Source organism: Sphaerodactylus townsendi, linkage group LG16 (genome assembly GCF_021028975.2).
Source record: "Sphaerodactylus townsendi isolate TG3544 linkage group LG16, MPM_Stown_v2.3, whole genome shotgun sequence".
Classification (NCBI taxonomy): Eukaryota; Metazoa; Chordata; class Lepidosauria; order Squamata; family Sphaerodactylidae; genus Sphaerodactylus; species Sphaerodactylus townsendi.
The window spans coordinates 18,329,616-18,344,190 of NC_059440.1; the positions used below are offsets into that span (position 1 = coordinate 18,329,616).

Genomic DNA, 14,575 nt, shown 5'->3' on the forward strand with positions numbered 1-14,575 from the left:
AAAGAACAATGAAGGGGGGTGAGCATAGTGGGACGATAAAATTGGATACTGAAGTCTATAGTCATCCGGTTTTTAAGCCTGTTTTATTGTACAGACCACCCTGTGATTTACTTCCCCAAGCTGAAGAGCTCTCTCACTGAAAGCTCTGGAATGAAATGAGCTTCTGGTGAGTAGCCCTGGTTAGGGAGGTCCGCCTCCATGTGGGGCCACCACCAAAAAGCCTCTGTTTTTGTGGTAAGCTGAACAGTTCATGAGTTGCCTCCCCTGGATCCATTCCAGCAGCAGAAGCGCTTTCCTCCAGTGGAAGGACGCTTTACCTGATTTAAGGTGCTTTACCTGATGCAAGAGATAATTGATAGAATCTGTGGAAGAGAAAGCAATCCAAGGGCTACTTCCCTATGTATTGCTAGTGTACTACAATGTATTGCTGAGGTTTTCCAACAGTGGTCCAGGTAGGTGTCTTCCAAAATTGTCTTCATCTGAATCTCTCTCAGAATGTCGAAGTTCCAAAAGATCGGGTCTTGTTTCCAAAGCAAACTGATGCAGTAAGAATACTTTGTGATGTTGTGTATGTGTTAATTTCTGTATTTCTGTGCAGAACATCCATTCATTCATCCCTTGCTTTTCGGGCTGGGGGCAGCTGACATCACAATAAAGCAGTATAAAACATCTAAAACAATATAAACATCTGCGCATGCCATCTAGTGTGCTCGGCTTATTCGAGCTGTGAATATAGGTACAGTTGTATCAAAATCCTTTTCAGTGGGTGTGTTTTAGGCCCCTTCCGCACGTGCAGAATAATACACTTTCAATCCACTTTCAAAGGACTTTGCAGCTGGATTTTACTGTGCGGAATAGCAAAATCCACTTTCAAACCATTGTGAAAGTGGATTGAATGTGCATTATTCTGCGTGTGCGGAAGGGGCCTTAGCAGTTGCCAGGAGCCTTCTAGTAAAACATGGCAGGTAAGGAACATGAATGCGACCACGCAGAGAGGGCTGCTTTTATGCAGTGTTTTATGAATGCACATCTGTGCATCATTATCATATGTTGTGTGGGGGGTGGGTGGAGATTTAATGAACTGAAAGCGCTAGCTGTGGCGAGCTGTGCACGGTCTAATTAACGTTAGACATTTTCCTAGTGAAACCGGAATTCAGGGGGGATTCCATGACAATGAAGGAACGGAATGCTGGGAGTTTGTTTATCCCTGATTCTGAGGAATCCCGAGGGTGGAGGGTTCTTGTGGCTCCTATCAGGAGCCCTTGAATGATAAAACCAAGAAGGGTGGGAAAGCTTCTCTGAAAAGGCCACGTTGCCCACCAGTCCCTGCAATTAAACCCACTGGAATGGTACCAAATCGTGAATCCAATACTTGTTTTTGACAGGGCAATCCGAGACCAAGTCTCACCCTTCTACGTTTGTTGAAGCTTGATGTAACTCTGCTTAGAATTGCAGTGCCAATAAACAAAATCTGCAGCCTGTTATTGGAAGAAGACAAAGATCATAGGTCACCTTGTTGATCCCCAGGGGGGGAAAAACCAAGCAGTGTCATACTTTTTTACTAGGACCAGCTGAAATATCTCTAAGTAGTGCTTAACCTTCAAGCTCCCCGGAATGTTTCATCAAATGGAATGATCACTACATAAACAAAGAGAGAGAGAAGGCAGCGGGAGAAAAGGAAAGAGGGATTTGGATCAGGGTGCCCAAAGTGCAGTGTCCGACCAAGTTCTTTATATTTTCATTCTTGCCCTGTTACAGGAACACATCAGAAAGGAAATAGCCTCCAAAACAAACATGTTCCCTTAATTTGCAGTTCTCGCTGATTAAAATTACCTTCTGAGTGCACTGGTTCACACCCGCCCACATACATGGATGGATTATTTAAAGGCTTTTTATAGGCCCCAGTGGAGGTTTGCAACTCTGCTTATAACATACAGAACCTCCATGTTCAGGGGCAGTGTACCTGCATGCACCAGATGCTGGTGGAGAGGCGGGCTGGTATTTTTGTGCTCCGTTCATGAGCTTCCAGAGGCATCTGTCTGGCCACCACCAAGGACAGAACACTCAACTTGAGGAACCGTTGTTTAGGCCAGGGGTCCCTAAGCTTTCTGAACCTGTGGGCACCTCAAGAATTCTGTCATAGCATGATGGGCGCAGATCCAAAATGGCTGCCAGCCCTACGAGATAGAGCCAACCACAAAATGGATGCTGCAGCTTATCTTCAGTCACACAGCGAAGATCCATTTACTTGGGTGGCAGCTGTTGCCAAAGCAATGTTTTTATAAACCTGCGTTGCCAATCAAATGTCCAGAGGCCAATCAGAAGTGTAGCAGGGCAAAAGCCCGCTTTCTAAAGACACTGATTGGGCGCCAGGAAATGTGTTGGCAGGTGCCATGACGCTCGCGGGCACCACATTGAGAATTCCTGATTTAAGATGCTATGATATATTCTTTCTTTCCTGTTTTAGTGCCTGGACTCGGAGCAGGAGCAGCCGCCGCCAAAGCAGCAAAGTATGGTGAGTCCCCCAAATCTTCTGTCCCAATCAGAATCCTTTGCCCCAGAATCCTTTGCCCCAGTTTTTCCCTCTTCTTGTCCAGCCTGCTGCACATCACAGTGGGCCACAGGTGTGTTTGAATGCAAAATGGAGATTCCTGTCACTGTGTGCATGTTCAGAAAGAAAAGCATTGAATAAAGCCCCCAGTAATGCAAGTGAAGCCAGGCAAACACTTTTACTGGTTTAGGGATCGCAGCTGGGATGCAAAGCCAGCCATGGGCTTTTCTCTCCCATGTCACAGTGATCCTGCGAGGGCTTAGTTTGAGCCAAGCTCTGGGTAGTAGATAGGGGGATCAGGCCTTCTTCTTTGCCAGTGTGCAAGCGCCACCATCAACTAGGATTCTGTGTTAGAGTATCCGTCTTCAATACTTTTTTTTTAAAAAATGTAAAGCCTGAAACATTCAATTTCTCTGCAGGTGCCAGACCCATTCCTGGTGTTGGAGGCGTGCCAGGCGTGGGAGGCGTGCCAGGCGTGGGAGGAGTACCAGGCGTGGGAGGCGTGCCAGGCGTGGGAGGCGTGCCAGGCGTGGGAGGTGTGCCAGGTGTTGGAGGTGTACCCGGCATAGGTGGGTTTCCTGGTGCAGGTAACGGATTCTTTTCTATCCCTTAAGACCTATCGCAGTGATGGCGAACCTATGGCACGGGTGCCAAAGGTGGCACTCGGAGCCCTCTCTGTGGGCACGCACATATAGAGTTCGTCATGTGGGGGTTGAAAATCACACACACCCATCTAGGCTGGCCTGGGCCACTGAGCACGACGTGTGCGCACAGCGGTGAGCAGAGAGGACTCGGCTGGTGGGCCTGGGGCCTGTGCTCTGGGTGGCTGCTGCCCGGGGGGGGGGGGGCGCAGAGGGAGCAGAGATGCTAGAGACACACAGAGCAGTGCGCGTGGGACTTGCTGGATCCTACAGCAGGCAGGCCCCTGCTCGAGCGGATGGGGCAGAGGAAGAGAGAGTCAACTGTTTTTTCTAAACGAAAACCTCAGCATTTTCTAAACTAAAACCTCAGCATTAAATTGCCGGGTTGGCACTTTGCAATAAATGTGGGGTTTGGGTTGCAATTTGGGCACTCGGTCTCAAAAAGGTTCGCCATCACTGACCTATTGTCTCCCTTATGCCCTCACTCATGGGTGAGGAAGATTTCCTTCCAGCTTCCGGTCCCCATACTTTCTTCAATGCAGTGGGCCAGGAATTTAGGCAGAGCCTTTTCTGTCGCAGCACCTTGTAACCGAAAGAGCGCTGCTCTCCCCAGTTTCTGCAGATATCTGGCTCTGATTCCTCAGAGCCCTTTTTCTGTCACTGATGACTCAAAAACTGCTCAACTGTGGGGGGAGGGGGCGGTGGTTACCTCAAGTTGCTTTAAGCAGTCTGTTCAGTTTGTTTGATCGTTGCTTTAGGGTTTTAATTTGCAGTATGGACTTTTCCCCCCAATGGCTTTGCTGGAGCCTTCGAAATGGGCCTGCTAGTTAAAATGTTTCAAATAAATAAACCGGATCCTGCTTATTTCTCAGTCTTTGCGTGGTGCTTACTGGCAAAGCCAGGGTCATGTGGATCAAGGAGGCCTATCTTGAGAGCAAGCCCAAAGGGGAGCTGTTTTGTATTTGTAAATGTCTGTCACAATTCAGTCACTAAGGGGTTAACTGTCTGTATGTAAATAAACTGCTGAGGTCACTGTTTTGTGAGCTAGCCCGTGGTGGCGAACCTTTGGCACTCCAGATGTTATGGCCTACAATTCCCATCAGCCCCTGCCATCATGGCCAATTGACCATGCTGGCAAGGGCTGATGGGAATTGTAGTCCATAACATCTGGAGTGCCAAAGGTTCGCCACCACTTTTAGTCTATTGATTAGCTATTGGTCAGTCTGACCACCATTGCTTGCATGTTAGTAAGCACATATATCTAAAGTTATAAAGTTACCTGTTTTCTTTGTTCACCACACATGTTCAGAGCCACCAGACGAGATAGCAGATAGAAAGCTGTAAGATGTAGTCCCAGATTGTAATTACTATTGTAAATATGTAACAGAGCAGAACAGCATTTGTTGTTTTATTTCATGTAACCCTTCCTTTAAGCTAGTAAACTATTTTTTTATACAAAAAGCAACTCAAAGTATCTCTGGCTACCTTTCTCCCATAGAGACTGCTTCTGCATCTCTGCAACTAAATATCTCTATTGAATATATTCACCGACAGGAGCTCTAGTCAGTGGACATTATTCTAGGAATTATTTATTTCCATGTCTTGTAGGGATCCCCCAGATCGGAGTGCAGCCCGGAGCCAAGCCCCCCAAATATGGTATGTATGTGGGGTTAGAACACCCTGAGAAGTTCTGGCCATTATGTCTCCAAAAAGAGGTTGGATCTATACTCTTTCTCACTGAAAGTGCTTACCTGGCTCTGTCTCCAGGGCACTAGGACCCAAGCACAGCATTCCAAAGCAAAGAACGTCCAGGAAATGGTGAATTAATTCACAAATCTCCTGTCATCTTTCGGTGAGAAAGACTATATCGGAGCATGGAAAACTGTGAAAGAGGTTTGCAGAGACCATTTCTGGTTCTGTAACTAAACCAGCATGGTGTTGCAGTTCAGGTATTGGATGAGGATCTGGAAAACCCAGATTCGAATCCCCACTCTGCTAGGGAAATCTGCCGGGTGACTTTCGGCCAGCCACATGCGCTCAGCCTTGACCCTGGCAATTATTTGGATGGTAGACCTTCAAGGACTACTAGCGGCATGACGCACCTTTGAATGCGCCTTGCCCTAAAAACCTCATTGGAAGTGTTTAAATAGAGATCGGAGGATTATTTGCCAGGGATGCTTTAGGTCATCCTGCATAGTACTGGGGGTTGGATTGGATGGTCTTTTTACCCCTTCCAGTTTTCTAATTCTATGATTCTTATCTCTTTGTCACCAACTTAACAGTACCCTGGATTGCTGGAGAGGAAGGGGTTAGCCGTTAAAACAATTTCAACCTGTACTCTAGACACCTTATTGGTGTATTGAGCAAAATGTAGCTGTTCTTAAGCAATTAGCTTGCATGGTCTGAAACAATACCCAAAGACATGACTGCCCTCCTCCCATTCTGCCCTGGTTATCTTTGCAACTTGGGAACCTTTAAATCTCCAAACATTCCCATTGAAGGCAGCCTTGGCCTCTGTCTCTTCTTCCATCTTGTCTTCCATTCCTCCAGCTGCTGATTTCCAAGTAGGTTTTATGGGACAGGGAATGATAGGATTAGAATGAGAGCTAGAAGGGGAAGGTATGGTAGGATTGGAAATCTGCAAGGAACATCACCAGTAGTTGGGAACACAATGCCAAATGTCCCATAAGTGCTGACCAAGGTTTTTGTGTTTCCATTGTCCCTGCAGGTTACGGTGGTGGTGGTTTCCCACAAGCTGGTGAGTCAAATGGCAGAGTTGTAATTTTTCTAATGTTATCGTCCATGGTGCCGTCCATACGAATGGAGATTCCTCCGTGCCATAACAGAAAGCTTTCTGGGGGGAAACCTTTTCTTCTAATCTCAGGCCCCTTCCGCACATGCAAAATAATGCGTTTTCAAACCACTTTCACAACTGTTTGCAAGTGGATTTTGCCATTCCCCACAGCTTCAAAGAGCACTGAAAGCAGTTTGAAAGTGCATTATTCTGCATGTGCGGAATGAGCCTCAGTGGCAGTCTAAAGCTCCCCAGTGGTGAAAGACATTCAGTTTTCTGTAGCATTTTAATGTTTTTAAAAAAATTAATAACAACATAAAGAGAGACAATAGAGTAGAACAGTAAAAGAAAAAAAAACTTTTCTAACATAAAACTCTAAGCACTTGAGAGCCAAAATGGTAAAAGGTCTGGAATGGTAAAAGATATGGAATTCATGCCCTATGAGGAGAGACTTAGGTAGCTGGGTCTGTTCAGTTTAGTGAAGAGAAGAGAAGGTTAAGAGGTGACATGATAGCCATGTTTAGATATTGGAAGGGATGTCATATTGGTGTGGGAGAAAGCTTGTTTTCTGCTGCTCCAGAGACTAGGACCAGGAGTACTGGGTCCAAGGTGAAGGAGAAGAGATTCCACCTAAACATCAGGAACAACTTTTTGACAGTAAGGGCTATTCGACACTGGAATGCACTACCTTGGAGTGTGGTGGAGTCTCCTTCTTTGGAGGTTTTTAAACAGAGGCTGGATGGCCATTTGTCAGGAGTGCTTCGATTATGCATTCCTGCATTGCAGGGGGTTGGACTTGATGGCCCTTGGGGTCTCTTCCAACTCTATGATTCTATGATGTTTTATAAAATAAGCAAAGCAAATTCTACCAATCCAATATATCAATACAAAATAAATCTATATGATTGCTTGTATTAGTTTCTAGCCACAGTTCTTCACACAGTATCAAATTTGCATCTTTTTCCTTATTCTGATTATTCTTATGAACTTCCCCTTTTTATTTTTTAACCCATAATATTCTTCATGCTTATATAGTTCTCCGTAGCATCCACGCATGCTGCTGTCTGGTGCTACAGTTATCGAGGGATAACTTCATGGACGAACCAGACATACGACCTGCTTGCCTTGCGAGTCTCTTCTGACCCTCTGTCTCTCTTTTTTCCATTGCAGGGGGTGCTGTTCCTGGCTATGGGTTATCTCCCATTTATCCAGGTATGTTCCTTTCCATTGGATCTGGGTGGTGGAAGGAATGGAACAAAAAACTTCCCCAGAAGGGCCAGTGATGGCCACTAGAACTGCTAATTGAGAGCTGGCATGGTGTAGTAGTTAAGACTCTAATGTGTCTTAGACAGTGGACTCTAATGTGGAGAACCGGGTTTGATTCTTCTCTCCTCCACATGAGCAGCAGACTCTAATCTGGTGAACCAGAATTGTTTCTCCACTCTTACACATGAAGCCTGCTGGGTCACCTGGAGCTAGTCACAGTTTGTTCAGAACTCTCTCAGCCCCACCTACCTCACAAGGTGTCTGTTGTGGGGAGGTGGAGGGTTTGCTAGCTGCTTAGAGACTCCTTACAGCTGAGAAAAGTGGGGTATAAATCCAAACTCTTCTTGAATTGATGCAGTAGGGATGAGAACTGTGCTGAGGGATGGAGAGGTTTGATTTCCACTGTTTGCATATGGGTGCAATGCAGATTCTGCTCTCAAAGAGCCTGCAGTCACACTGGGCAGAAAAGATAGGGAGGAAAGTTAGATTCTGATCATGAATCAAGAGTCGGCGTGGTGTAGCATTTAGAGGCTGAACTAATATCTGGGAGTGGCGGTGGTAGAAAGGGCTATCAGGTCACAGCCGGCTTATGGCAACCCCGTAGGATCTTTAAAGCAAGAGACATTGGGAGGTTCTTTGCCATTGCCGGCCTCTGTGTGGGCTAAGAGAGTCACCCTGCAGGCTTCATGTGGAGGAGTGGGGAATCAAACTCGTTTCTCCGGATGAAAGTCTGCTGCTCTTAACCACTATACCGCGATGGCTCACAAGTTTGAATCCCCACTCTGCCAAGCCAGCTTGCTGGGTGACCATGGGCCGGGCACCCACTCACCGCCTAACCTGCTCCAGAGAGTTATTGTGAGGATAAAATGGAGGTGCAGAGAGTGAGGGAAGCTGTTTTGGGTCCCCGCTGAGGAAAAAAGTGCGGTATAAATTTAGGCAAGAAGAGAAGTATTGAGCATCTCAGAGGACAGGCCTGATCAAAATACACTGGATGGACAAATAGTCAGCATCAGGATAGGCTGAAGCACACTGAGAAATATTTGTGGGAGTTTTTAATTCCTGATTCTTTCCCCTGGGACTCCTGGGTTGGTCATTTTTGTCTAGTAGAGTGTGGGGTAGTGAAGCCATTGACACGGGGACATTCTTGCATTAACCCGTTTCTCCTGTTTGTCTTTGCTAGGAGGCTTAACAGCTGGCCAGTATGCTGGTAAGTGTCACTCCTTCCTGGGGGGCAGGAGGGGGAGGAAAACCGGAAGTTCTCACCTTACTGTCTGCTTCCTTCCCTTCCCACAGGCAAACCTTCCAAGGCCTACAAAGCCCTGGGCGCACTGGGCTACAGAGGTAGGTGGTGTTGTGTTTGGCTAAGATAGTTATTTCATGTGGCTCAAGGAGTCTCACCACCACACCACGCCATAAATCACATCACCTTGGACCCAGAAAAGTCATTCTCAACAGAGAGGATTTTAAACTTTTCGTCCCCCATACAAAAATCAAGCCATTCTGATTTTTCTTCCCCTTTGTGCAAATTGAACATACAGGCCTCTGTTTTTCATGCCACTTTCATGCCACTGTTCCCTCATAACCAAATCAACCCAGTAAAATGGGAGCATAATGAGGGTCATTTTGCATCAGTAAACCAGCATGAGGATGTTGTGGGTTTTCCGGGTTGTATGGCCGTGTTCCAATAGCATTTTCTCCTGACGTTTCGCCTGCATCTGTGGCTGGCATCTTCAGAGGATAACTGCAGCGTTACAGACATATGCTAAAATGAGTGGATTCCACTTAACACATGCAAATTACACTTGCACATTGCACCCTTAGCACTTTTAACCAATGCCAATGGTTCTTTCTCCCACCCTGGACGTTCCACAGATATATACTCTCCACTTGCTTTACTACCATCAGATCCTCTGAAGATGCCAGCCACAGATGCAGGTGAAACGTCAGGAGAAAATGCTACTGGACCTCGCCTATACAGCCCAGAAAACCCACAATACCCTAGTGATTCCGGTCATGAAATCCTTCGACAATAAACCAGCGTTTCACACTGTGTGTTTTATGGATGCCACACATGGCCAAAAAGTCCAATAAGTGGGTTCTAGATCAAATCCAGCCTGAACTGACCCTAGAAGTTAAAATGACTACACTGAGGCTGTCATGCTTTGATTACATCATGAGAAGACAAGAGTCACTGGAAAGGACAATAATGCTAGGAAAAGTTGAAGGCTGCCAGAAAAGAGGAAGACCCCCAACGTGAGGTGGATTCACTCAGTCAAGAAAGCCACGGTCCTCAGTTTGCAAGGCCTGAGCCACGCCATTAATAATAGGACATTCTGAAGGATACTGAATCATAGGGTCGCCTTGAGTCATAAGTGGCTTGATAACATTGAACACACAGACATACACTGTATGCATATTAAATGTGTGGATCTGTTATGAGTATAGAAAATGTACATGACATATCACGATCCCTGACGTAGTCAAAAGGGAATCCTTTTCTCCATCAGAAACATGGGTAGCTTTCCAACCCAATGTTCTTCATCTCCTGTTCCACTCCCCCCCCCCAAATTGATCTGGGCTTCACTCCAACTCCAGACAGGCAAGCAAGATGTTCGTTCTCATCTCATCCCCCATGCTCATGATCTTCTCTCTTCCACAGGCCGCAAGAGAAAGTAGCCTTGCTGGACTCCACACCATTCACCTCATGAACTTTGGTGCTACTGCCTGGTTTCCAATGTACCCCCCCACCCTGAATACAGCAGAGATTCCACCACCACCTCCGCCACCACGTGCCTCGCCCCTCGTCCCCCAGCCTGCCCCTCTTTACCCCTCTCTCACTGGTGCTACGACCATCCTGTGTGGAAACCCCTCCCCCTCCCGCCTTCCACTCCCCCCCGGGGCTCTTTGGTGCTGCAGCCAAGGAGGGGCTGCTTTCGGAGGGGGCCGCCCCAGCACTTTAACCTGCTTCTGAGCCCCGTGACCACACGCGAGGGTCAGTAGCCCCTGGCCAGTTGGCCCTGCCCCCTAGCAAGCCTATCTCTGCAGGTTCCTCTTTGGATATAAGGGGGGGGTGCCACTAGTTAACCCTGGGCCCGTTAGCCGGAGTCCGTTCCTCCTACCCTGACATGCTGCCTGCTTACGTGGGGAGCAGCTTGGGTCAGGCCGGCAGCATCAATAGGATTAAACTCAATTCCGCAGCGGCTGCCAACCCCTTGGTGGATTAGCCCCGCCGATCCGCACCCTGCGAATCTAATGTGGGCAGCGTCAACGTCGTCTAGATCCGAGCAAGCGGGCTGCCCCGCGCCTGCCCCGGATCCCCGTCCATGTCTGGCCGACCTGCTCCACGTCTTCATGCTACTCACTTCGATGTAACTGGGATGGGACACTTTTTATAAAGAAGAACCATAACTGCTTCCCCCACCCCACCCCCGAAAATAAAATCAACTAATAAATAACTTTTTAAAGGAAATGTCGCCTCTTGTTTCCTTGGGAAAAGGTGTGTAGGTGTGAAAATTCGGGTCTGCAACCTGAAGGGCCTCTGAGCATGTGCAGAGTACAATTCCATGTTTTTTTAAAAATTAAAGTTAACCTCTGCCCTGATAACTGTACAGTCTCATTTTAATGCAAGAGAACTGCTTGCCAATATTTATTTCATTTATACCCTACTTATATCGTTCTCTTCCCCTTCACAACATATCTCTGGGTGTAAAACTTATTCCGCCAGGCCTATGGCTGAGGACAGTGACGGTTGTCATCTGGAGTGGTTTTCCTAAGGCCTTTTCCACAGATGCAGAATAATGCACTTTCAATCCACTTTCAATGTACTTTGCAGCTGGATTTTACTGTGCAAACAATTGTGGGAGTGATTTGAAAGTGCATTATTCTGCATGTGCAGAAGGGACCTAAGGCCATTTTGTCTGGGGCAGAGGGGAAGATTTGAACCAGTAGCTTCCCAATTCACAGCCCAGGTACTGCGTTCAGCTTAGTGCTACACCAGTATTTCAGGGAAAGGCCTGTTATGTGCTATCAAAGACCACTGTAAGGTGAGTTCCGGACCAGTAGCAGCTCAGCGACCAGAACATATTGAACAACGTGACTGTCCGGTCCATTTGCAAGAGCCCCGATCTGTGATACTTAGCGCCTCAGTTTTAACCCTGATAATCTCGATTTGACAACATAGATAGCAACATAACGAGATAGCAGCTCAAGGATGCCCAAGGGTAGCCCTGGCCTCAGCAAAGCGAAGCACTTTGCCTGACAGTTCCAGCTTTCTGGCACCGTAAGCAGCCAGCAAAGGTGCAGAGATGCCCAAGGAAGCCTTCCACTTTGACCTCGGCCTGCTCAGCTCTTGGACAATAACGCTGCTTAGAAAACTGAATGGTTTAGAAAAAAATAGAAGCGGGGAGTGTAAATTCAAGAATCCAAAGTCTCCATTGTAGGTGAAGAAGGAGACGGTGACATTGGATTTATATCCCACTTTTCTCTCTTGTAAGGAGACGCAAGGTGGCTTACAAGCTCCTTTCCCTTCCTTTCCCCACAACAGACATCTTATGAGGTAGGTGGGGCTGAGAGAGCTCCAAAGAACTGTGACTAGCCCAAGGTCACCCAGCAGGGATGTTGGAGTGCAGAAACACATTTGGTTCACCAGATAAGCCTCCGTCACTCAGGTGGAGTGGGGAATCAAACCCTGTTCTCCAGATTAGAATCCACCTGCTGTTAACGACTACACCATGCTGGTGAGGTGACTGAGCATGTTTTACAACAGGTGTGTTCAATTCTGGCCCTCCAGATGTTTACGGACTACAATTCCCATCAGTCTCTGCCAGCTGGTGGGAATTGTCCATGAATATCTGGAGAGCTAGAGTTGGAGAGCCCTGTTTTACAGTGTAGATGCTCCTATGTTTTGGCTCGTCTACGTAGTCACACACCTATCACACATGACCTGTGATTGTTGCTTCCACACACCCTGGAGGAGAGACACAGTGTCCTTTGAAAGGGGTATTGTTCTCCCCTGGAGACTGATATTCCCCGCCCTGAACCAGTGCAACTTTTTCTTTGCTTTCAAGTCACATCTGAATTATGGTGACTGCTGCTGGGGATTTTCAAGGCAAGAGACATTCAAAGGTGGGTTACCATTGCCTGCCTCCCCATCACAATCCTGGTATTCCTTAAAGATCTCCCATCCAAATACTTGCCAGGTTCGACCCTGCTTAGCTTCTGAGATCTGGTGAGATTGGGTGAGTCTGGAGCTTTAGAGATTCATAACAAAGAGTATGTTGGACTAGAATCTGGGAAACCTGGGTTCAGAGCCTCACACTGTCATGAAAGCTTTTTTGGGTGTCCTTAGGCCACCCCCTCTCTGATTCAGCCTGACCTACTTCACAGGGTTGTTGTCAGGTTAACATGGGGCAGTGGTGTAGCACCAAGGGGACAGGGGGGAGCGTGATGCACTAGGCGCGTGTCGGGGCAGGGGCGTGTCGGGGGTCTGAGGGTGTGTGGCGGCTGGGGGGTTGGTGGGTGGTGGGCTAACATGTGCCCCGGGCGCAGTTCCCCCTCGCTCTGGCCCTGGGCAGTGGGGATGATGTATGTTCTGTGAGCTCATTTGAAAGAAACATAAAGATGTCCTTGATGGTGGACCAGAAGGACTAGCTCCCAACCTAAATATCTGAACAATCTGAAGGTCAACAATGAGAGGACAGCTAGGAAAGGGGCATTAAAGAAGAGAAGAGGGTGGGAGAGTTAAGCATAATGGGGGGAGTCAGCACCTGCCACTATGCCCTCTTTAAGGTGTCACCTAACACCTGTTTGATTTGGCTAATGCGGAGTGGCCTGGTTAGCCCCAGGCTAGGCTGAGCATTCAAGACTTAAAAGCTAAGCAGGATCGGCCCTGGTTAGAATTTGGATGGCAAAACACCTCTCGATGTCTCTTGCCTTGAAAACCCTGCAGGGTCGTCGTTGTCATAAGTCAGCTGTGACTTGATGGCCCCCATACAACACAGTTATAGAGGGACATTTCTAGGCTCAGCGGATGTGTTTCAGTGGAGGATGAGGCCAAATGGACTCCTCCTTTAAGCAACCTGGAAGAATGGATGAGAGAGAAAGTGGTGGCGCCACAAAACACTCCTGGCAGGGGATTCAGGGCAGTGGCGTACCGCCCAGGGGGACATTTGGGATCAAATCAAATGTCCCGGGGCAGAGGCCATTTAGTCAAGTGGGGGGCACTCCACACCCTTCCTCCTTCTGTTGTTTGGTCGTGGTGGCAGAGGGCCTATACGGGGGTGGGGGGGCTGAGATTTTGAACCGGGCTACTAGATACATCTCTGATTCAGGGCAGTAAGGGAGAGTGGGCAGAATTTCGGGGGCCAGTTCAGAATCATTGGGCACAGGCAGGGCCACTTGTAGGGAACGGGAAGTATGGAGAGAGACGTTGCATGAGAACCCACTGAATTTCAACTCTAGACGTCAGAGCAGAGGAGAATCTGTTCAGACTCTTTTTGGATATGAGGTCGAAGTGGGGGTATGTATTTCTGTATTCAAAGCTTTTGAGGGCGGCACGCAAGAGGGAGGCCTCCTTGCCAGTGAATTATATATATTCATAACACCTCTGAGCGCCTTCCTGTTCTCTTCCTCCTTCCTCCGCACTTATGTGTTTGCAAGCTGAAAATGAAGACAGTACATAATAAACTATAAGCCTCCCTCTCCTCCGGAACGGTATTGCTCTTCTTCACGTCTTCTAAAGAGCCCACCGTGCTTCCGTGACATCAGCAGCCAATAATCCACCCATATATCCCTCTCAAACCTATTTGCATGCCTAGCAACCAACTGCACGAAGATGCAAAGCAGGCCACATTGGCCAGACCTGGCAGAAAAGGGCCAAAAAGTGTACAGAGTCCCACAAACTGGTGGAACCATAACTGAGAGCAAACAGCACTGACTTCTGGCAACCATTCTCTGTAGTTTTTGCTGTGTAACTACAGGGGGACTCATGCGAATGTCAGACTTTCCCTTCTGTGGCTTAGGGACAATTCATTATGTTATTCAAGAACAAAGAGCTGCAACTTGTAAATTCACTGGAGCAGAAGCGGTTGCGGGTTTACCTCTCCTTTGTACAAGCGAAAGAAGCAAGAACTCTCCCTGGTCCCAGAGATGGGGCCAGAAGCGTACCAGGGCCAAATGGCGCCCGGGCTCTGCCCCCCACCACCCTAGCTCCGCCCCTGATGCCCCCAGGCTTCCCCCCACTGCCCTCAACCCTGCCCATGTCACCATGGACGTGGGCAAGGTCTAGGGTGCCCACCTCCCCCCCCAGACTCCCTGCCCTGTCGG

The 14,575-nt window shown here is 47.9% G+C and overlaps 1 protein-coding gene across 6 annotated transcripts in view; it reads left to right on the forward strand.

The window, feature by feature from the left end:
- ELN (elastin) overlaps positions 1-10,721 on the forward strand; it is an 80,122-nt gene extending 69,401 nt beyond the window's left edge. For 5 of the 6 annotated variants that reach the window (XM_048519484.1, XM_048519483.1, XM_048519488.1 and 2 more), the window contains 8 exons: positions 2,460-2,515; positions 2,971-3,120; positions 4,801-4,848; positions 5,921-5,950; positions 7,157-7,198; positions 8,433-8,459; positions 8,546-8,593; positions 9,912-10,721. In XM_048519484.1, the coding sequence (XP_048375441.1) occupies positions 2,460-2,515; positions 2,971-3,120; positions 4,801-4,848; positions 5,921-5,950; positions 7,157-7,198; positions 8,433-8,459; positions 8,546-8,593; positions 9,912-9,928 (418 nt within the window). In that variant the 3' untranslated portion in view covers positions 9,929-10,721. The remainder of the gene's footprint in view (positions 1-2,459; positions 2,516-2,970; positions 3,121-4,800; positions 4,849-5,920; positions 5,951-7,156; positions 7,199-8,432; positions 8,460-8,545; positions 8,594-9,911) is intronic. The other variant, XM_048519485.1, reaches the window with a different exon arrangement.
- The last annotated feature ends 3,854 nt before the right edge of the window (positions 10,722-14,575 follow it).